Raw genomic sequence first — 23,942 nt, forward strand, 5'->3', positions numbered from 1 at the left:
CTCACTTTGTAGACCAGGCTAGCCTCGAACTCAGAAATCTGCCTGCCTCTGCCTCCCAAGTGCTGGGATTAAAGGCGTGTGCTATCATGCCCCGCAATGCTGTACTTTTAAAGCTGCCATTATTTCTATTTCATTTTAGATTATGCCAAAGCTTCTATGGCCTTGCGACTCCGTTTCTTTTTGTTTTGGGGGTCGTTTGCTGGAACATTAATAGGCTCATTTTTCCCTCTCTGCTTCCATGGTAGGTAACAAGGGGCTGCTTCGAAGACCTCCTGGACTTATCAGGCCACCGTAGGACCCACCTGTCTGTCGAGGCCTGGCTGCTTCTGCGGCTGCGCAGGAGGATCAGCGCCCCGCCCCGCCCCCACCGCGTGCTGGTTCAATCTGGCGTGCGCAGCTTCGAACCTGGTGGCCGTGCCCTGGGCGGAGGCTGCTTGTTTTCCCGCCGTTTCCTGTGCCTCGTGAGGGAGAGAACCGGATGGTCTGAGAACAGAAACGTTGGAACCCGGCTGCCAAGCTGGTAGGGGCACGAGCTAGAAAGGGTCGAGCTGGAGGCCGCGTGAAGGCTGGCGGCCTCTTACCCAAGCCAGGCATGGCCGCTTACCACTTAAGTGTAGCCGCGACTGGAACCCCCACCCCCACCCCCAGCTTGGTGCTGTGGGGACGGCTTATTTAGATATTTATTTGCTCATTCATTCATTCATTGACAGGTTCTCACTACATACCCCAGGCTGCCCTGGAACTCACTGTGTAGACCAGGCTGGCCTCCAACTCACAGTCAGTCTGCCTGCGTCTGCCCTCCAAGTGCCAGGATTAACGTCCTACGCCACCTCACCCTACCATTTAGTAAATTAAAGAACATTTTACATTTATTTGTGTAGTTGAGTGTGGGGCATGCGAATAGTTACCGGGTGGTGGTTCGCTTGCCGTGGCGCACACGTGGAAGGCATGGGGCAGCCTGTGGGAATCTGTTCTACCTGTGGACCCCAGGTATCAAACTCAAGTCACCCTACCCTTGTCCCTCTTAACCGATGAGCCATCTCTCCAGCTCCATCGATCATAAATCTTAAACGGCAGATTTTTATTTCATTTTGTTTTATTTCTTGACACAGGGTCTTACTATCTAACTCTGGCTGGCCTTGAAATCTCAGAGGTCCACCTGCCTCTGTTTTCCAAGTTCTTGGACTGAAAGTGCATGCCACTTCACTGGCTAAGTGGCAGAATCTCTAAAGATGGGGTGCAAAGTAACCTCATTGACTTTGTAAGCCTCTGCATAAACTGGCACTCTAAAAATGAATTGTTCAGAGAGGATTGTGATAGCGAGGAAGAAACTTGTTTTATTTTAACAGCTTAAATATTAATTTATATTAAGAATTATATTTATAGATGTATTATTTATAAAAGTCGATCAATTATATTATGCTAATTAATAAATATTAACTAGCATATCCAACATATTTTGTTGTGGTTTTTAGAGCCCAGGGCTGTTTTCAAATGTCAGTTTCTTCATTAAAAAAAACTCCTACAGCCTGGTCTGCAGAGCAAATTCCAGAACAGCTTGGGCTACACAGAGAAACCCTGTCTGAAAAAACAAAACAAATAAACAACTCCTACAAAGTGGGCCAACAGGATGGCCCAATGGGTAAAAGTAGTTGCCATTTATGTAGAGCTCATACTTCCCAGAATCAACATGGAGGGAAGAGAGAAACAATTCTCAGAAGTTAACTGGGACCTCTACACTTGCCTGTGGCACATGTTCGCTCCACCCATGAAATAAACTTTTTTTTCCAACCCCACAAAATAACTTTTGTTTGGATATATATTTAAATTATGCAAAAATTGCTGTTAGAAAAAAAAATCGTACCATATGAGTACCATGTGAACGGAAGGACTGTTTAATGTAGGAACATGTATTTTCTACAGAATCAGGAGAATTGGATTCTAATTCCAGAATTACCAGTAAAGATGGAATTTTGGATAAATTGGTTAGGTGTGGTTATAATCATGTATATCGTGTGTCCATGTGTGGGAGGGGTGGGGATGAGCCTGGTCATGACTTAAGACACCTTCTTGATCTGTGACTGGGTTTCTGTGGGGGAGGCTGTGTTAGCTGAGACTCTTATCATCAACTGCTTCACTTTTATAAGACGTGCCCAAGTGTGGTCTGTCTGATCCACCACTGCCTATTGGCTGCTTTCTCTGCCCTATGAGTAAAGACACGGGCTGGGCTGGGGCTCAGTGGTGGTGTACTTGTTTAATGTTCATGAGGCTCTAGTTTGAGCCATAGCACCTCACAAATATGGCTTTTTTTCATTTTTTAAAAGATTGTTTTTCTAGTTATAAATTGAACTATGAGTTAAGCTACAAAACTTACAAAACAAAAGCGAGTTACAGTAAAGGCAAACATATAAATATAGATACTTAACTATACCACTCCAAGAGGGAGAAAAAAAGCCTCATTTCTGACTTCCTATTACTTTTCTACTTACACACACACACACACACACACACACACACACACACACACACACACACACATGTTCTCTGGCATATAGTGAAGGTAGTTTGGTGACTTTTTTCTCATATGTATATCCCTACAGACAAATGTAATGCCCAAAAATTTGTTCCCACACCCAGTAAACGGTAAGCAGTGTTATTGTAATAGGTATAATTATGTTATGCCCTACATTATTCTTATTCTTTTTCTCTATCTGGTCCAGAATGGATTGGTTTCATTGCAACCAGTGTTTCCGAAAAGATGGGGCCCATTTCTTTGTCACCAGCTGTGGCCATATTTTCTGTAAAAAGTGTATGACTTTGGGTGAGTGGCTTCTTTTCAGATTTATCCCAAAATGTTTAACTTAGATATAATGAGTAGCCATTTCTCTTTGTGATGTAGAATAAATGTCATTTAGTAGGCATCAGTGATAATACGGATTCTGTATGTAGGTTCATTTTAGAAATTAAAGGAACCCATTAATAAAAGAATGGCACTAACTGATTTAGCAATAGTGTTACTCTTCAGTCTTTTGAGTTGTGTCGGGAAATGTCATACTGGGTGAAAAATGATGTTGATACCTTGGAGTTTAATAAGCAATTTCCTATTTCTTTATTTGGCAGTACTAAGTATAGAACTAGTACTATTTATTTATTTATTTATTTATTTATTTATTTATTTATTTATTTGGTATTTTCTTCATTTACATTTCTAGTGCTATCCCAAAAGTCCCCCATACCCTCCCCCCTGACTCCCCTAGAACTAGGGCTTTGCATCTGCTTACACCCTAAGCCCCCATACAGTTAAACAAATAAGTTACAATGTTTATTTTCAATTAACAGATTTTTAAGAATAATTTTTGCTTTTTCTGTTGTTTATGAGGCAGGATCTTACTCTATAGCTTTAACTGTCCTTGAACTCACCATCTTCCTGCCCCAGCCTCCCAAATGCTGGGATTTCAGCTGTGTACCACCAAACCCAGCCTCCAGCATAATCTTCACCACAGCCTTTGGTAGTAATTACTGGCAGAGCTATTTTATCAATGAGGAAATTATCTGAGAGAATAAATGATTGCCAACTTCTTACAACTATCAAGTTTTAGAAAGGAAACTTAAAGGCCAGGTGGAACATGGTGACAAATGCCTTTAATCACAACACTGGAGAGGCAAAGTCAAGCAGATCTCTGAGTTCCAGGCCAGCCAGAGCTACAAAATGAGACCCTGTCTCAAGAAAGAGTTGAGTTTAAGGTTTTATATTGGAGTGAGCATTGGGAAATGAACCCAGAATCTCTAGGATGCTAGACAAATACTCTGAGCTACACCCCTAATCACTATTTTCTTTTATTAATGTGAAAATTCTTAGGGCTGGGTGAGCTGGCATGGTGGTTATGATTATAGCTGCTAGGGAGGCTCAGTCAAGGGGTTGGTTACTGGCACAGAGGAGTTTGAAGGCCAGTATGGGCAACATACAGATTCTGTCTGAGAACAAGTGTAACAACAACCCTGTAAACTATACAAATCCCAGAAAACGGAGTTTCCCCTACTTAGGACAGGATGCTTTGATTAAGGAAAATATCATAGAAGACATTCTGCTACAGTAGGGTTTGCCAAGTTTGGCAAAGATCATTTTAACTTACAACTGGGGACTGGACAGATGGCTCTGTGGTTAGGAGCACTTGCTGCTCTGGCAACGGATGTGTGTTTAGTTCCCAATACTCACAAGGTGCCTCATAACCATCTGTAACTCTACTTCTGGGGATCTGATGCCCTCTTCTGGCCTCCACAGGCACTAGGGACACATCACAAATGGTACATATACTTACATGCAGGCAAATACTCATGTATATAAAATAAAAACACATCTTTTAAAACAATTTAGAACAGTAGCATGTGTAATAACATGACATCATTGAATTACAGTGCAGATGCTTACACAGAGTTGAGATAGAATAGAGAAAGGTAAAAATGGTGAAAGACGAAGCTAGAGGTAGGCAGTAGCAAAATGGTAGAAATGTCTGTCCACCAGGGTAAGGATCCTGAGCTGTTACCCTGTTGGTTCTAGAAAGCTCTAGAAGGTTGTTTTTCTTTTAAATAGAATATTTTTCACTTGCTGGCTCATACTGAGATCAGTATATAGGGCAGACTGGGAAAGAAACTTTATTCCCCAAGGAAAGAACAGTGATGTTAAATAGTATCTGGAGAACTTTTGCCTCGTATGAGTCTCATGACCCTTTTGGGTTATCTGCTGATGCAATGAGACTGTTCAGTGTGGTTACAGCAGCCCACTTTGGAGTGATTGTCTCTGCAAAGCATAAAGCCATCTAATGCTTTTTCCTGCTGTGGCATTTATCTTTTCTTTTTTCATGGATGAACCTAGGGTCATGCATGCTAAACCAGTTTCTGTCACTGAGCCTCATCCATGGCCCTGTGACATTTATCATCCACTGCTAATACTGCATTGTATAAGGAGAGCTTAGGAAGTGTACTTTCTGTTTCTTTCAGATTGCATTAGTTGAAGAATAAGAGCAGGAGAACTTCTAGACCCAGGAATATTAACAAAGTGACAACAGGGTAGGATAACTGGTGAGCCAGCCTCTTACAGTGCCCATTGTGTGCCTGCCTCTCCCTCAGAGGAGAGATGGCTCAGTGGGTAAAAACACTAACCTTTTTTCTAGAGAACCTAGGTTCAATTCTGAGCACCCATATGGTGGCTCACAACTGTTCCATAACTCCAGTTGAGAGGATCTGACACCTTCTTCTGATTTCCTTAGGCACCAAACATGTAAACACGTACACAGGCAGACACAAAGGCAAAACATTCATAAAATAAATATTTTTTAAAAAGTCACCTGAAATGAAAACCACTCTTGTATTTGTCCGAGAACACTTGCAAATGTATTCCTGTACTTTTGTTGGCAAAACAGAAACTACCAATGAATACCAGTAGTCCTAGTACTCAGGAGCCTGAGACAGGAGAGTTGCTACAAGTTTCAGGCTAGTCTGGTCTACATTTATGAAACCTTGTCTCTAAAACAAAGGAAAGAAGATAGAGAGAGTCAGGGTGTAGGCCCTCGTGCTTCAACACATTTGTGTGGAAATGCTGATTTAGAGAACAGAGATTAAGGTAAAATAGTTTTATAGCACAGTGATAATCTAAATTTAGTTAAGAATCTTTTTTTTTTTTCTTGCTAGCCTACTTGACAGCCACTATGTACTTTAGGAAAATCTTACCTCCTGCCCTTAAGAACGAATATTTTTTTCCTTTTTCCTTTCAGAAAAATGTGCTGTTTGTGGAAATCTTTGCAAGCATCTGGCTCTTTCTGATAATGTAAGTTTTTACCTTTTTCATAAACTGTGTCATCTAGTCTCTGGCCTGTAGGAAGTACATAACACAGGTAATGAGCATCTTAAAACAAAAAGAAGCAACAAATTTATAGACAGCAGTTATAAAAAGGTATTTATTTAATTCTAATGTCACTAGTTTCTTTAATTTTTTTGAAAGATGTATTTATTTATTTTATGTATGTAAGTACACTGTAGCTGTACAGATGGTTGTGAGCCTTGATGTGGTTGTTGAAAATTGAATTTTTAGGACCTCTGCTTACTCCGGTCAGACCCACTTACTCAGTCCCTGCTTGCTCCAGCCCAAAGATTTATTTATTAATATACATAAGTACACTGTAGCTGACTTCATCTGCACTAGAAGAGGGTGTCAGATCTCTTTATGGGTGGTTGTGAACCACCATGTGGTTGCTGGGATTTGAACTCAGGACCTTCGGGAGAGCAGTCAGTACTCTTACCCGGTGAGCCATCTCACCAGCCCAGTTTCTTTCATTTTGTTGTGGCTATTCTCACCATGTCCTCCTCTCTTCATAGCTAAAGCCTCAAGAAAAGAAGTTCTTCAAAAGCCCTGTAGAGACAGCTTTGCAATGCTTTAGTCACATCTCTCAGGTATGAGAACCAAAAGGAAGAAAAGGTCTTACTGCTGTAAGCTCAAGGCCACCTTGGTCATTAGTGAGTACAACTGGGTACATAGAACCCCTATCTCCAAGAAAAGGGTGAGGGGAGCCCCCCATCTCTTTTGAGACAGGGTTTCTTTGTGTTAGCCCTGGCTGTTCTGGAACTTGCTTGGAGCTCAGAAATCCACCTTCTGCGTCCGCCTGGATTACAGGTTTGTGTCACCACCACCAGGCAGGGAGTTTCTCTTTAAAAGATCTTTGTACACAGTGGAGAGTAACTGCTCTCTTTGCTTTCTTACCTGATACAAATCTCTACCAGTTAACTTTTTACTGATCCAGAATCTATGGTATGCAGTCAAAACTGCAATTTAATTGAATCTTACTTTGTAGTTCCTAATTCTAGGAACCAGTTCTCGTGACTCAGCAGTGCTCTAAGGAACCTTATCATCTTTCTCTGCAGACAGAGGCATTTTCTTAAAAAATTGCATGTATAGGCCTACAAAGCATGGATTTGGTAATTTAACTTGTGACCTTTTGCTTACAGACCTACATCCATGAACATGTATCTTAGTCTTTGTTTTTCAGTAACCTTTGCAATAATATTCAACTTTATTTGGTGTTAACAACCAGTTGCTTGAATGTCAGAAAATATTTTTCTTTCCTGATGTCTCGTATGCTGGTGAATGACTGACATGATCAGGAGTAGTAGAATATAGCAAAAGGCAGCGAGAGGGTACTGTCGTTATCTGAGAGAGTTCTCAAGTTGTAAAGACTTTAATTTTCAAGTTTTCACTTTCTAGCTCTCTGCTGAGATGATTTTTAGTATTATGGGTTACCTCTTTTGGAACAACTCTTCAGACTTTTTCAAGCTGGAGAGATGGCTCAGTGGGTAAAGGCACTTGCTGCCAAGCTGACAGTCTGAGTTTAATCTCTGGAACCCATATAATGGAAGGAGAGAACTGCCTTGCGAAAGTTGTTCTCTTACCTCTATGTGCATGTATGTGTGTGTGGGCACACAAGATAAATATCTAATTTGGAAAGATTTTATCACTTCATTTTATTGATACTGCGTTGGTTATTAGACCCTAGGCCCTCTACATGCTTAGCAAGTGCTCTACCACTGTGCCAAATCCGCGATTACTATCTTTTTTTTTTTTTGCTTGTTGTCCACAAAGGGAGCCTTCCCTCCACCCCACTCTTGGAACTCACAGCTGTGTGCTCTGTATGTGTGCCTGTATGTTAGAGAAAGGACCATGGCATACCACAGCAAAGATGTAGGACGCCTTGCAGGAGTCAGCTCTCCTCTTTTTCCAGCACATGGGTGCTGTGGATTAAACTCCTGTCATCTGGTTTTGTGGCTAGTGCCTTTTCCCACTGAACCATCTCTCTGGCCCAAGAAAAGGTCTCTTGTATGCTATAATTCACTTTGTAGCTAAGGACAATCCTGTATTTCTGATCCTTTTTCCTCTTCTTGCATGCTGAGAATTTAGGAATGTCCTGCCACTCTAGGTTTATATGTATTGGGTGTAGAACCCATGGTTTTACACATACTGGGCTATCACTTAACCACCTGGGCTCTAGCTCTAGCATGTTAGTTTTTTGTTTTTGTTTTGAGAAAGAATCTCAGTTTGTAGGCTAGGCTAACCTCAAATGCACAAACCTTATGCCCCTGTCTCCTGAATGCCATACAAGGCATTCAGTACAAGGCATGTACCTAAACCACCCTTGGCTTTGATAGTCTTTGCCTTATTGTTTTGTGTGGTGTATTGCTGGGAGTCAAATTCAGAGTCCCACACATACCAAGCAAACTCTCTACCAGTATCAGTTGCTCTTCTTAAGAAAGCATTTTTTTAGACAGGTCTCATTATAGCCCAGGATGGCTTTGAGCTTCCTAGATAGCCAAGGATGACCTTACCTTAAACTTGTGATTGTTCTTCCTCCATTTCCCAAGAATTGGGATCACAGGCAAGTCCCACCACAACCAGCTTAAGTATGCCTTTTCTAAACATGAAAGTTATCATTAGTGTTTCCCCAGCCACCAATCTTAGCTCTGGAAATACAGTAAGCAGAATTAAAGCATTGGCCTTAGCTATCTTAGTCACTTGGATGAGCCATTATGTTGAGATATATTCAATGTTGTGAGTAGCTAAAATCCAACTGAGACCCAAGGAGAAATGTAAAAGAGGTCACTTGAACAAGAGAAAGAGTGGAACTTTGGTTAATATTTAATCCCACAGTTAGTTAATGATCAGTAAAGAAATTATGTATAGTCTGAATCTTAACCTGCCTAATCACGGGACCAATTATACATGGTCAGATAATCAAGGTAAAATAAATAGAAATGATTAGTTAATCATCACTTTAGTGATGGGTCAGTTTGGTTAAGTCAGCAATCTGAAAATATATTTTCCTAGTCTGTGAAGTTGAGTAACTGATGTGGTGCCTACTCCTAAACTGCGTCATTCAAGCTTCTGCTTAAAGTGTCAGAAGGATCTTCCCTAGCATCGTAGAAGCTGCTCCAGCATCTACTTTGTGTCTTGTGTTTATCACAACTCCTGTCTATTGTCTTGTGTGCTTGTTTACCTCTGAATCCTGCACTGAAATACAGCTCTGTGAGGACAGAGATTTGGTCAGTTTAGTCTGTTGTTCTCTTGAATAGTTTCTAATACTGAATAGACATCCAAAACACTGCCCTAAAACGAGTGAATGGAATATTGCTCTAAGTGTCCATTTCCATTCTCAATAATGACTCAACAAGGACATTTTTTCTTCTCTGTTATAGTTCTTGATAAAGCTTCCTGTTTTGAATTCTTGACTCCACTCTAAACTTTCCAAGGGAATTGAAAAGCTTGTAAGAGCCTGCAAGTTTTATCTTCCTAAACCATAAAGCCCCATCTTTACTCACAGGTAGGCACCTTTCAAATGCATGCAGTAGTGTTCTTCTCTAGTAAAGCCTCCATGATTCCTGTAGCAGAAGTTTGTCTTAGTTCTTGTACTCTATATTGCTTTTAACCCTGCAATATACTTAACTCTAAAAATTATTTATATCTTCACATATCTGATTTATCTGTTTTTCTCACTTTTTAAAGGCAGATGCATCTTTGTAGCACTTAATGTCTAACTAGATGTCTGACCTAAATTATTTTCATAAGAAATGGTTTGTAGAGCCAGGTGTGGTGGCAAAAAACATTTGATCCCAGCACTGGGAAGCAGAGGTAGGGGGACTCCTCTGGGATTTTGAGGTCAGCTTGGTCTACATAGCAAGTTCCAAGACAGCCGGGACTACACAGAGAGATCCTCACTCAAAAAACAAACAAATAAAACAAAAATAGAAATGCTTGTAAATGACTGAGGTGTAAGGACAGGTAAGAGGAAGGTTATTGAAGGTCAGAGAAGGAGGTACTTGGAGATCCTGACAAGAAATTTAATTTTAACTTGCACTATTGGAATGTTTTTTTAACAAGGAAATTATGTTACATGGTATACAGTTTTAAAAGAGAATATGGCTGTTGAGTAACTAGGCAATAAATAGGTTAAGAGTACAGGCAAGGAGACCAGTCAGGAGGGAAAAACCTAAGCAGATGGCTTGCACTGAATCAGTGTTGGCAGCAGAAAGGGAAAAAAGCATGAAGGTTATAGCTCAGTAGCAGAGGCCTTTCCCAGCAGGTAGAAAGGCCTGGGTTGATTCTCAAGACACACACACACACCCCAGAGAAGGTCATGGTCATTACTTGTGTTTTGTTTTATATTCTGAAAGCTCAAGGGCAATTTTATTAATGTTTAAGAAAAAACATAGTACAGGTTAAGTGAAAATACTAGCTGCTGCCAGGAGACGGAGAGAAAAAGTAATTCCTTTTCAGTTAGTCATTGGAAATAGACAGCCTATTTTTAAAGGGGAGTGGCTAGAGAGATGGCTCCATGATTAAGAACACTTGTTCTTGCAAGATCTATGTTCAGTTCCCAAAACCCACATGGTGGTTCACTGCCATCCATAACTCTAGTTCCAGGGATCATACCCACTTTTCTGACCTCCACAGGCATAAACATCGTACACATACATTCAGGAAAAATACTTTTATACAAACAATAAATAAATAAGCTAACAAACAAATGAGAAGAACTGCAGAGATGACTTGTGGCTAAGAGCTGCTCTTCTAGGGGTCTTGAGTTCAATTCTCAGTACCTATCTGGTGGATCACAACCATCTACAATGGAATCCGATGCCCCCTTCTGGCATTCAGGTGCACATACAGATAGAGCACTCATACATAAAATGCATATATAAATAAATCTTTTAAAATAAATAAATAAGTAAGGCACTTCTAGGAATGGAAGTAGGAACTAGCCTAAGGGAGCTAAGTAAAGAGCCCCAAAGCTAGTTTTGTAGGTTTGTTTGTTTGTTTGTTTGGAGGATGTATGTATGTATGTATGTGTGTGTTGTTTTGTTTTGTTTTGAGACAGGGTCTCTCTACATAGCCATGTCTGTCCTAGAACTCAATATTTAAACCAGACTGGTCTCCAATTCACAGAGATCCACCTACCGTTACCTCTAAAGGTGTACAATACCACATTTGGCATGACTTATTTTCTAAAGAGTGAAGAAGTAATGTTGCTGGTACAAAGCAAGAAAAGGTTTTACCTTGTTTTTATTGTTTCCTCAAAGATCTACAACCATTTTTTCCTGGTTGATTTTCTCGTGCATCTGCCAGGAAGATGTAGACACATTAGGGTTTAGATGTTTCTCAGAAATCCAGGTGGGCACGTCAGGAGGGCTGAGCTCATTCTGGAGCTCAGGGCATAGGAAAAGAGTTCATAGAATGCCAGGAACCCTTTCTAAAGCTTAGATGGGGGTTGCTCAGTGGTAGGGTGTATACCTTTCTCAATACTGTTAGAATACCAGAGCTGTGTACCATCCATGTGCAATCCCCTATCCTCATCCCCAACACATACACATAGAGAAAATAAGTCTTGGGGATAAATAAGATCATGTAAGTAGAGTTCCTTCAATGTCAAGCAATTAGGTGGAAAAAGAGAAATTAGGAAAACTATAATCAGAAGTAAAAACAAAAATATGTGGTGTCCTAGAAGTCAAATGAAGGAAGAAAAGTGTTCCCAAAGGTAGATAGAGTCAGCTGAGTCAAATACTGTTGAGAGATGAAGTCAGAATTATATGAGTAAAATCAGAGTTGGCTGGCCTTAACAGTGGAAAGTTTATTGTCATCCCCCACAGTGTCTTAACACTATATTGGACCTTACTGCTGGGTAATTATCTCTCGTCTATTTTACCTCCTGAACTCTTAACAGCCTTCTGTGATCTGGTTTCTAACAGTTGCATTATAAACTGCCCCTACTAAGGGCATCAACGTCCTCATCAAAATCAATATATTTTTTGTTGTTATTATAAATGATCTCTTTGCCATATCCGAAGTCTTATTTCTCTGCTTAGAAATATTCTTTGACTATCTTAACCAGCTTGTACTGTTTCCTTTTGGGCTTCATCTTCATCTGTACATCTCTTAAATAGCTACTATATTCCTCTGAGTGCTATCTTTCCTCTTTATACCCTATTTTCTAATTGGGTTATTTCTTTTGTTGGTGTCTTATTCCTTGTCTCCCTTATATATTTTAGATATTAGTCCTCTGTTAGCTGTAGGGTTGGTGAACATCTTTTCCCATTCTCTAGGCTGCTGTTTTGTCTTTTTGCCTTATAGAGGCTTTTCAGTTTTATGAAGTCTCATTTATTGTCAGTCTTAGTGCTTACGCTATCAGTCTTCTGTTCAGGAAATTGTCTCCTGTGCTGATGCATTCAAGGCTCTTTCCCACTTTCTCTTCTGTTAGGTTCAGTATGTCTGGTTTTATGTTGAGGGTTTTTTGTTTTTTTTTTTTTTTTTGCCACCACGTGCACTTTATTGAATCCACTGTGGACAGATACGTGAAGGTAACATTTACATACACATAGGATAAAGGGTCAAGGCTTCAGCCTAGGGGGAGGGCCAGATGTGGACCATGGAGCTCAAGGCAGCTAGAATCCAGATTGTGGCGTTCTTTGTGAAAACGACTGAAAGACTACCACAGAGGTGGTAGAGAAAATAATGATGCAGATAATGACCATAAGGATGCTGAAGATCAGGGAGCTGATATTCAGGCACTTGGCAGTGGAGGCGTAGGCCTGGGCTCCAATCACATCGCCCACCATCTTCCTGTCCCTGAATTTCACAGAGTAGGCATAGGCAATGAAGCCCAGGCAGCAGGCGTTGAAGAAGAGTGTATTGAACAGGGACCAGGCCACATGGTCAGGCACAGAACTCTCTGGGCATGTTGATCACGGTGGTCCTCACAACAGCTGAGTTGTTGGGTTCCCCCAGCTCAGTCACCCCGTACTCCTCTTTGATTGTCTCATGGCTTGGAGGAAGTCTGGCATTGGTGGGCAAGAAGGCTTGAGAATTGTGGCTCGGTATTGACTCTGGAACAATCGCCCCCTATGTTGAGGATTTTATACAGGGTGATAGATATGGATCTGTTTGTATTCTTCTACATGCTGACATCCAGTTAGACCAGGCTGTTTGCTGAAGATGCTTTTTGTCCATTGTATATTTCTGGCTTCTTTATCAAAAAATTAGGCATCCATAAGTGTGTAGATTTATGTCTGGGACTTTGACTTGATTCCATTGATCTGTTTGTCTCTTTTTATGCTAATGTCATGAAGCTTTTTATGACTTTAGCTTCATAGTGTAGTTTGAGATCAGGGATTGTGATACCTCTGAATGTTCTTTCATTGTACAAGATTGTTTTAGCTATCCGGGTTTTTCTTTTTCCATGTGATGTTTAGTATTGTTCTTGCAACAGACCCATCTTTTTAGCACCTTCTAACTTGTTCAGCAACTCAGAAGCGCCCCAAACCTTCACTGGGTGTCACTAATTCAATAGTTGTCCATTGGTGACTGAACTTACACTCTTAGCCTTTATCCTTTCCATCGATATGCGGAGAAAGGAGAAGGACTAGGGCTGAAAGTTCTAACCCTCTAATCAATACTGGTTTCTCAAGCAGCCAACTGTATCTCATCTAGAATCACCTCATTAACACACATTCAGACATGGTTGAAAGGGACTGGGATTCTACTTTCACTGAGGACAGTGCCATGAATTTTAGGAACTGTGTTCACGACACACTGCATTCTTCAGAAAATCAACTTAATGTCAATGCAAAACATAGCTCTCACCTCAAAGACAGTATAAAAACCCGGTTTACTCAAGATAAATATGAGTGGCCACAGTCTGGCAGCATGGGTTCAAATTGCCCGGAGGGGCAAGTTTCATGTGGAAGTGGTTGCATAAAGTTTTATAAGTTTTAGGACAAAGTCTTAAAGCCAGGCATTTACCAGTACATTGGTTGAAAACACAGGTAGGTGAGTTACAGCAAAAAAGCAAGAAAAATTCTGCTGTTGGTCTCACATGCTTTCTTACAACCTTCTTAGCCTTTGAAACTGGTGATAGATAATGGTCTGCCAAGGCTACATTTTAAAAGGTTTTAGTAGTCACAAAGATAGTATCAGGTCAGACATAAAAGTGGGCAATGAATGGCTTTTAATGAACTAAAAACAGCACAAGATATTTTGGTTCTGGTCTGCAACATTTTTTAAAAAATCTCTTAAATGACTTTTGTTTTTTTGAGACAGGATTTCTTTATGAAATCCTGGCTTTTCTGGAACACTAGTAGTCCAGGCTAACTTCAAACCAACAGAGTTCCATCTTATGGTAAGAGAAAGGGAGGAAAGGGAGGGTAGGGTCTCCATATTCTTTTAAGGACTTACCTTTAGTAAACCTTTCCTAGGAGGCTTCACTAGAATTTTGCCACCTCCCAATAATGCCACAGACTGATGATGAAGTCTTCAACACAAGAACCTTTGAAGCATATTTAGGATCCAAACCATGTCAGGACCTCTGTGTTAAAACCAGTGACAAAGACAAAATACATACTTTGCCATACTGTACAACAGTCCCCAGTCAATCAGTAGTTTTGAAGGGCTGCAGTGATAGCTGTTACTAAGAGAGCATGCATTACTCTTCCAGAAGACCTGCATTTGGTTCCTGGTACCCATGTAATTCTAGCTCTTCTTCTGGCCTCCATGGGCCCCTACACAAACCTATCTACATACACAGAAATACAAGTAAGAGGGGTTTTGTTGTTGTTTTAAGTTTTGAAACTTTTTTTATACTACTGGGACTATTCAAAGGAGATAGACTAATAGTCTCTACCTCTCAGCTACATCCCCAGCCCTTTTAAATTTTATTTTGAGGCAATATCTCATAAAATATTTAGGTAGTCTTCAAGCTTGTGATTCTCTTGCCTCAACCTCCTGGATACTTGAGATTATGAGTATGCATTGTCATGCCTAACTTTAAAATTTTGTTATAGATAACATAAACTATATTAAACCAGAGAAAATATATGTACAATGTAATGAATTTCCATTACTAATCATCATCTTATTTCACCAATTGTAAGCTGATGGCCAGATTTTCCCCTTATCTTCTAAAATCTCAACCAAATTATCCAAAGTCAGGCATTTTATCATGTTAAATGTAAATATTTCATGTGTGTCACTTAAGATGAGAGTTCTTTTCTTAAGTATTTCCCAATATTGTCAAATAATTACACAGTATTCATATTTCCTCAGTTATCTCATGATTTTGAGGGGGGTCTTTGGGGGTTTTGTTGTTGTTGCTGTTTTGTTTTTTGAGACAGGGTTTCCTTGGCTGTCCTGGAATTCGCTGTGTAGACCAGGCTAGCCTTGAACTCACAGAGATCTTCCTGCCTCTGCTTCCTAAGTGCTGGGATTAAAGGTGTGCGCCACCACTCCTGACTTTCCTGATTGTTCTTAGAGTTTGTTTGAGTTAGTTTTCAATAAAGTGTATATATTTCAGTTGGCTGTTATTTCTCAAGTATCTTTTTAACTATAAATTTTACCTTATTTCTTTTTATTATTAAAGAATAAAATGGTCTTTTGTCTTACTGTTCATAACATGGATTTTGTTTCCTGCATTCATGGGGTTATTCGCTGTGCTCCTTGGGCCTGTTTCCTATAAATCGGCAGGTAAAGCTTGCTCTCCATCACTGAATCTGGGGGAGGTGAGGCGAGACAGCTTGAGCAGTGCTGCATTTCACAAGAAGTGCGTGTCACTCTGCTGTCATCCATGTGATGCTGCCAGGATGAACTTTGCACGCATTTGTTACTCCTTCATATGGTTCAAAGTGTTGATATGCTAATGCTGTCATTTTCTTGGCAGGTTTTTTTCAGTTGAAATACTTCTAAAATCAAATTCTGTTTCATTAGTCTCGTAACTCTGAAATATACTTCAGAAATATAAGACCTGGAACTGTAAAGATGGCTCAGTGGGCAAAGGCAGTTACCACCAAGCATGAGAACCTGAATTCAATCCTTGGGACACACATAATGGGAGGAGAGAACCAGCCTCCATACACAGTCCATGGTACACACAAGTAAATAAATGTGAGACTTTTGGAGGTCAGGGAGACTGGAAAGATTTCTAGGTGATTAAGAGTACATGCTGCTCTTCTGGAAGATGTGGGTTCAATTATGTAACCTTAAAATAACTCTCTAAAACTTATCAACTCTATTACAAGTGCTCAAAACATTAAAAACTGCTTGAGACAATAAATATTTAACCAGATAAAAACTCATCCTTAGAAATTAGAATTAGGGACTTGGGGGGCTCAGTCAGTAAAGTGCATGCTGCCGCTGCACAGGCCTATGAACCTGAGCACGCATCCCTAGCACCCAGAGAAAAAGTCAGGTATATCAGCACTGGGCAAAGCAGCGGGGAGGACAGAGACAGATGGCTACCTAGAGGCCATCATAGGCCAGCTGTGGTAGTGGAAATGGTAAAGTCAAATTTGGTGAAGGAAGTTGAAGAAGACACCTACCATTAACCTCTGGCTTCCACAAGCACACACACATATGTGCACATATACACAAGAAAACTTTAAAAAGTAAAGCCACTTTTTTTGAAAAGCCACTTTTGTCAGGCTTCTAGCACAGGAGGATCACAGCAGGTTTGAGGTCAGCTTGGTCTACATAGCAAGTTCCAAGCCAGAAAGGACTATTCTAAGACCTTGTCTCAAAAGGAAAAAATTAATACTACTACTACTACTAATAACAACAGTGCTACAAGTAGTGTTTATTCCTAAAACATATTAGTTTATAGACAGAATCTTTGTTTTAATAACCCACGTTGGGAGCCAGTAAGATTGTTCAGTGGGTAGGGCACTTATTTCTAAGTGGAATGACCTGGCCTGGAAAGATGGCTCAGTTGTTAAAGACTAGGCTCACAACCAAGCCTAATGATCTGAGTTCAATCTCCAGAATCCAATTGGTGAAAGAAGAAAACAGAACCCTTCAAACTATTTTCTGATGGCCACATGTGCCCCCTCCCAAAATAAATTAGTGTAAAAAAACAATAAGCAACACCAGAGCAAAAAACAAAACAAACAAACAAACAACAAAAATACATAGTGAATCTGCTGAGCTCCTACTTTGCTTCCACAACCATGCCTCTGCTATGGTTTGGAAACTGATGTCTCCCAAAGGCTCATATGTTAAACACTTGGCCACCTGTCTATGTCACTGTTAGAATATGTGGAACCTACAGGAGGTAAAGTTTGGGATGGTGATATAGCCGTCTTAGTTAAGATTTTACTGCTGTGAATAGACACCATGACCAAGGCAAGTCTTATAAAAAACAACATTTATGTGGGCTAGCTTACAGGTTCAGAGGTTCAGTCCATTATCATAAAGGTGGGAGCATGGCAGTATCCAGGCAGGCATGGCGCAGGCAGAGCTGAGAGTTTTACGTCTTCATCCAAAGGCTGCTAGTGGAAGACTGACTTCCAGTAAACTAGGGTGAGGATCTTATGCACACACCCACAGTGACACACCCATTCCAACCAGGTCACACCTATTCCAACAAGGCCACACCTCCAAATGGTGCCACTCCCTGGTCCAAGAATATACAAACCATCACAATAGCTTAGTTGATAGTGTTGGCCTAGCATGCATGAAGTCCTGGATTCACTCCCCAGCACCCCATAGAACTGAGCACAGAGATACATGCCTATATTCCAGGTCTCAGGAAGTGAGGAGGATCAGAAGTTCAAAGGCATCATCAGCTACATAAAGTTCAAGACCCTGGTGTTTTGTGTTGTGTTGTTCTGAGTGAGGCTAGGAGAAGTAAGTTAGATAATTGACATGTACTTGAAGGGAATATGGAGATCCTTGTCCCTTCCTGTCTCTCTTCCTGCCAGCCATTTGAAGTTGAGGGCCTACTTTGTGCTTGCCACAGGTCCAAAACCAAGGTTACGGGCTGGTGAGATGGCTCAGTGGGTAAGAGCACCCGACTGCTCTTCCAAAGGTCTGAAGTTCAAATCCCAGCAACCACATGGTGGCTCACAACCATCTATAACAAGATCTGACGCCCTCTTCTGGAGTGTCTGAAGACAGCTACAGTGTACTTACATATAATAAATAAATAAATCTTAAAAAAAAAAAAAAAAAAAAAAACCAAGGTTACTTGGTGTGGTGCTTTGAATGAAAATGCCCCCCTTCCAGATTTCTGAGCACTTGGTTCCCAGTTGATGATGATGTTTGGGAAGGTCTAAAAAATGTAACCATTCAGGAGGTAGTCCATCACTAGGGGTGGGCACTAAGAAGCCAGAGCCTTTTGCTTCCAGTTCACTCACCTTTATGCTGTGGTTCTTGTGTAAGCCCTCAGCTTCCTGCTCTACCATTGTGATTTCAACACTCTGCAACCGTAGCATAGATCAAGTTCTTCTGTTTGTTCCTTTGGCCATAGCATTTTATCACAGCTTCAGAAAAGTACCTAATACAATTGGTAAGCATAGACTATAACCTTGGGAACAATGAGCCCAAAAACCTTTCCTTCTCATAGATAATTGCGGTTATCTTGTCACTGTAGATATAAGCTGATAAACAGCTCTTCTCAGGTGTCTTTACTCTCCCCAGCCTTTTGATAGACCTAACTCCGAACTGAAGTTTTACAATGCTCTCCTCAATAAATAAAAGTTATGTCCTAGTTAGGCATTGTGGTGCATTTATACCTTTCAGCTCTGGAGAGGCAGAGACAGGTAGATCTCTGTGGGTTAAAGGCTAGCCAAGTCTATAGCAAGTTCCAGGATAGCCAAAGATAATGTAGTAAGTCCTAGTCTCAAAGCAAAAAGAAATAGGTTCTATGTGTTAAATAAAATTGTAGATAAAATGTATAGAAGACTATTGGACTAGACTGAGCCACTGCATAGGCCCAACAGACCAAACCAAATAGACCTATTCATGCAGAAATTTCATGCCACAAGTCCAAACTAAGTTGTTTATTTGACTGCCCAAGAAGGGTGGAGAGGGAGAAGAGGGAGAATAGCCAACTTTAAACATGCTAGTTTTATTCATCCTTTCTGGTTTTATTTTTATAAGGAATTTACTTTGAAGTTACTAATATGAAGATGGCATGGTAGTATATGCTTATGACAACAGGACTTGGAATAGTGAAGAAATAGATCATGAGTTTGAGGTCAGCTGGGCTACATAGAATAATTTTGAAATTATTTTTAAAATTGATTTAAAAATTATTAATCTGCTTTTTTGCTGCTGTTTTCTTCAATTCTTTTCTGTCTCTAATGCCAACTCCGTTTGGTTTATCAAGATCCACCTGTTTTATTGAGAGATGATGCCTAATTTAAGAACCATAAACAATACAGTCCTCCTTTAGCCACAAGGAATACCATGTTCCCCAGTGGATTCATAAAACAGCAGATAGTTCTGAAATGTATATGTGCTATAGTTTTCCTCTGTATACATAAACCTATAGTAAAGTTGAATTTGTAAATTAGGCACAATGAGAGATTCACAATGCAAAAATGGAAGAATTTCTTTTTACTTCTACACAGTTTTACAATGTGCTGGCTTGTTTTATGTCAGCTTGACACAAACCAGAGGCATTTTGGGAAGAAGGAACTTCAGCTAAGAAAGTGTCCTCACCAGATTGGCCTGTGATACATTTTATCAATGGATGATAGATGTGGGAGAACACAGTTGACTGTGAGTGGTGCCACCCCTAGGGTGGTGCCCTGGGTTAAAGTTAAAAAAATGCAGGCTAAGCAAGCCATTTGGAACAAGCCATTAAGCAGCACTCCTCCTTGGCCTCTGCATCAGCTCCTGCCTCCAGGTTCCTGCCCTAATTGCCTTTGATGATGAACTGTGATATGGAAATGTAAGCTAAGTTACTTACCTCCCCAGGTTGCTTTTGGACATGGTGTTTCATCACAGCAGTAGAAACCCTAAGACACAAGGGTATGCTTGTTCTCAGCAAAATCTTAACAACTTCCACACATTCTTCCCCTCTCCCTCTAGTTGAGAACTTGTACCTTTTCACTTAAAGGAAACACTTCAAGGCTTCTTTTTGGTGTTTCCAAATTGCCAGCATCACTTTAAGTACAGTAAGAGTTACTCAAACACAAGCACTACAAGGATTGATCTGAAAATACTTTAAACTACACTGCACCCTGGGTAATTGAAATCCCAGATGAGTGCAGTGTAGCTTGTGTTTGCTATGTTGTGAATTCTTCTTTTGACACCCCCCCCCTTACCTGTTTCACCACTTTGACTAGATAGCAGAGAAAGTATAGAGGAGAAAGAGAGAAAGAGAGAGAATCCCTGAATCTAATTTGTTTCTTCATTGAGCATGACTACTAACAGGCTGCAACCAATCTCCCTCAATGACCAACAACCACCTACCTCACCTCTCAGGTCCCCAACCTTTCCATACCTGTTGTTTTTAAAACAAAATACCAAACATTGCATTTTACCAAATGAAGACTCAGGAGTCAGGCACTGTGGTAAAAGCCTGCCAGCTCAGAAAGTCAGAGAAAGCACCCAGCTGGTCTTCCTCCTCATCTGAAGTCTCAGAAGGAAAAAACCAAAACCAAACCAAAACAGTTCTCCTCTCCATACTATCTTAAAAACCCAACTGAATGTCCCTCCTTTCTGTTTCCATCGCATCTCTCCATCTTTCTGACTTCCTCTCACTCTCTGGGTTTTTTTCCTGTTTATTCCCTGTCAACAGGTTGCTTGCTCCATCTCTTGACCTATGGTTGATTTTATTCAATCATTTTTACAGTAAATAGAAAGCTCTTGTATTAAAGGTATGTTCTAGGGCTGAGCTGCACCAATACTAGAAACAGGGTTTTCCATTACACACTCTCACAGTGTGATCAAATATCCTGAAACATATATCATCTGCAAAGTTCCCAGAATTTCAAACGTCACACAGTTGCAAAAACTATCTTCAGCTGGCAAAACCACATCTCTGTTAGAGTACCAGACAAATCCTAGCGAGCTGCTTCATACGAGGCATCCCCACATCCCTACACCTGGGATCAAAACAAAAGTATAGTCTCATAATATTTCTGTTTTTTTTTAAAAAAAAAACAAGAGCCAGGCGTGGTGGCGCACACCTTTAATCTCAGCACTTGAGAGGCAGAGGCAGGCGGATTTCTGAGTTCAAGGCCAACCTGGTCTACAAAGTGAGTTCCAGGACAGCAGGGCTATACAGAGAAACCCTGTCTCAAAAAAAACCAAAAAAAAAAAAAATTGTAATTGTCACTATAGTGACTTGCAGTAAGTTTTATAAAAAGCCTGCTAGTATCTGTAAGCTAGATTTTATACATTTTTTTTCCTTAGAATCTGACTATCTAACTCTGGTTGGCCTGGAATTCGCTATGAAGACCAGGCTAGCTTTAAACTCACAAAAATGTACATGCCCCCTGAGTGCTGGGATAAAAGCATGCACCACCAGCCTGACAATTTTATAATTTCTGAAATGAGCCAAAGTCTGTAACATGAAGACTATGATACTTATTGTCTGATCCTAAATGTAGAGGTGAAGGAATGATGTCTGGGTCTGGAAGTAAGTCGTTTACATAGTGTTATAATATTAACACTTGCATTATCTAGATGGTGGTGTCAGTAGTATAACAACTTTTATGATCTGCTCTGGGTTACTGTATTAACAAAGCAATCATCTTAGAAAATGATCTACGTAATAGGGTGGAGTCTTTTCCAGGCAGCTCAGTTGGTCCGAGGCCCTTCCAGGCAGTTTGGCTCATCTGCCTTTTCCAAGTAGCTTCCCTTATCTGAGAGGTTCTCTTAGCAGTTCTCACTAATACATAGTTTGAGGATGATAGGGCCTAGTGAGTCTGGTCAGTTTCAGGGACTTCCTGAAGCTGAGTTATTTACTGAATTTTAAAGAGGTTCCCTGCAGGATGAAATGTTTCATGTTTCTTTAGACCTTCCTGTGTCTTAAAGAGCTTCTTTCAAAGATGGGAGGTTTTATCAAAGAGAACATTGCTATATAACCAGTGGCTACATCTAAGATTTAGGTTTCAGTTGGGGGTGGAGGTAAGAAGGTAAAGAAGACTTGCTTAAGACTAGTCAGAGGGTAAGGTCTGGAGTTCAAATCCCAGCAACCACATGGTGGCTCACAACCATCCGTAACGAGATCTGGCGCCCTCTTCTGGAGTGTCTGAAGACAGCTACAGTGTACTTACATATAATAAATAAATAAATCTTAAAAAAAAAAAATTTAAAAAAAAGGGCTGGTGAGATGGCTCAGTGGGTAAGAGCACCCGACTGCTCTTCCGAAGGTCTGGAGTTCAAATCCCAGCAACCACATGGTGGCTCACAACCATCCGTAACGAGATCTGGCGCCCTCTTCTGGAGTGTCTGAAGACAGCTACAGTGTACTTACATATAATAAATAAATAAATCTTAAAAAAAAAATTTTAAAATTTTAAAAAAAAAGACTAGTCAGAGGGCTCTCCCATAATCTAATCTGGCTCCTTGAGTTCTGTAGTAGTGTCTAGTCTCAGTGTACCTGTGACCCTTGGCAGTCTCAAAGAGCAGTATCTGGACTAAGGTAGGATTTGGCTTTGATTAGTCTCCCTTTTTTTGTTAATTTTTAAAGTTTTGTACATTTTCTTTTTAAAGTTTTGATGTGAATGCATTTTGTGGTGGTGTGAATAAGAATAGCCCCCATAAACTTATATATTTACATGCCTAGTCTCTAGTTGGTGAGTTGCTTGGAAGGTTTAAGAAGTATGGCCTTGCCGGAGTATGTGTTCTTGTTGGAGGAGGTATGTCACTGCGGGCTTTTGAAACCTCAAAAACAGGCCCAGTGTGTTTCTGTTTCTGAAGCCTGCCCCCCAGTATCCAGATGTAAGCTCTTGGCTACTTCTTCAGCATTATGCCTGCCTGTGTGACGATATGCTCCCTACCATGATAATCATGTACTAACCCTTTGAAACTATAAATAAGCCCAAATTAATACTTTCTTTTATTAGAGTTACTTACCTTGACCATGGTGTCTTTTCACAGCAATAGAACAATAACTGGGTGGGGGGAATGTATGTGTGTGTGTGTGTGTGTGTGTGTGTGTGTGTGTGTGTGTGTAGTGTATGTATGCTTATGTGCACATTCCACAGCACCCACTGAAGCCATCTCACCAGTCTTGCCTACCTGCCTTTTTTATCACAGAATCTTGCTTTGCAGTCCACTAATGTAGCTCAGGCTGTCCTCAACAGTCCTCCTACCTCAGCCTCATAAGACCTAAGATTATAGGCATGAACTATCAAAGTCAGCTAAGATTTTAAATGCCTTATAATAACTCATTTCATTCCATGTTGATCCCACAGCTAAAACTAGACTGTTGGGAGTACTGTGTCTTATTACATAGTTATCGATTTATAGTAACTATTACTTCCAAACGCCCCCTCCCACCATTTCAGACCATTCCCAAGATTCTAAGTAATTTTTGTCTCTGCTTCTGCTCTGTTCAAATTTTCTAAAATTTTATCTTTATAAGCAAATCAGATGAGGAAAAAAATTCATGAGAAGAGTACACATACCCAGGGAAGGGCCCTTGATAAAGGGTTTATAGTCAAATCAGTGAGAAAGCAGATGAGACATAAATTCTGCTGTGTATTCAAAATAGAGCCTGACACAGCAAAACCACTTTGTAAATATTAACTCTGATTCAACAATCCTGTGATAGGTACATTAGTGTAGCAAATGGTAAAAATGACACAAGAGATAAAGTTATATGCCTATATCCAGAAATAAATCAGAAAACTTAACAAAAATCAGAAATATTCTTTTGTGCCCTTCCTCCTTGAGACAGGATCTCATAGCCCATACCAGCTTCAAATTCACATTGTGGGCAGCCAAGGCCAGCCTCAAACACCTCATCCTTCTGCCTCTTTCCCCTGGGTCCTGGGATGATGAGTGTGTGTCATCACACCTGGTCACAGCTTCACTCTTTACTGAAACAGCACAAACAACCTTCAAATAGCACAGTCTAAGTATTATATGTATATAATATTCTACAATGCCAGAATATTCCCAC

General features: G+C 40.4%; 1 protein-coding gene across 4 annotated transcripts in view; it reads left to right on the plus strand.

Annotated features, from left to right (window-relative positions):
• The window catches only part of Rnf212b (ring finger protein 212B), a 70,770-nt gene that overhangs the window by 30,425 nt on the left and 16,403 nt on the right, over nucleotides 1-23,942 (plus strand). For 3 of the 4 annotated variants that reach the window (XM_011245289.3, XM_006519865.3, XM_006519867.3), the window contains 4 exons: nucleotides 246-520; nucleotides 2,721-2,821; nucleotides 5,772-5,824; nucleotides 6,373-6,447. In XM_011245289.3, coding sequence (XP_011243591.1) covers nucleotides 2,722-2,821; nucleotides 5,772-5,824; nucleotides 6,373-6,447 — 228 coding nt within the window. In that variant the 5' untranslated portion in view covers nucleotides 246-520; nucleotide 2,721. Of the gene's footprint in view, nucleotides 1-245; nucleotides 521-2,720; nucleotides 2,822-5,771; nucleotides 5,825-6,372; nucleotides 6,448-23,942 lie in introns of those variants that run through there. The other variant, NM_001370899.1, reaches the window with a different exon arrangement.

Source organism: Mus musculus, chromosome 14, assembly GCF_000001635.26.
Source record: "Mus musculus strain C57BL/6J chromosome 14, GRCm38.p6 C57BL/6J".
Taxonomy (NCBI): domain Eukaryota; kingdom Metazoa; phylum Chordata; class Mammalia; order Rodentia; family Muridae; genus Mus; species Mus musculus.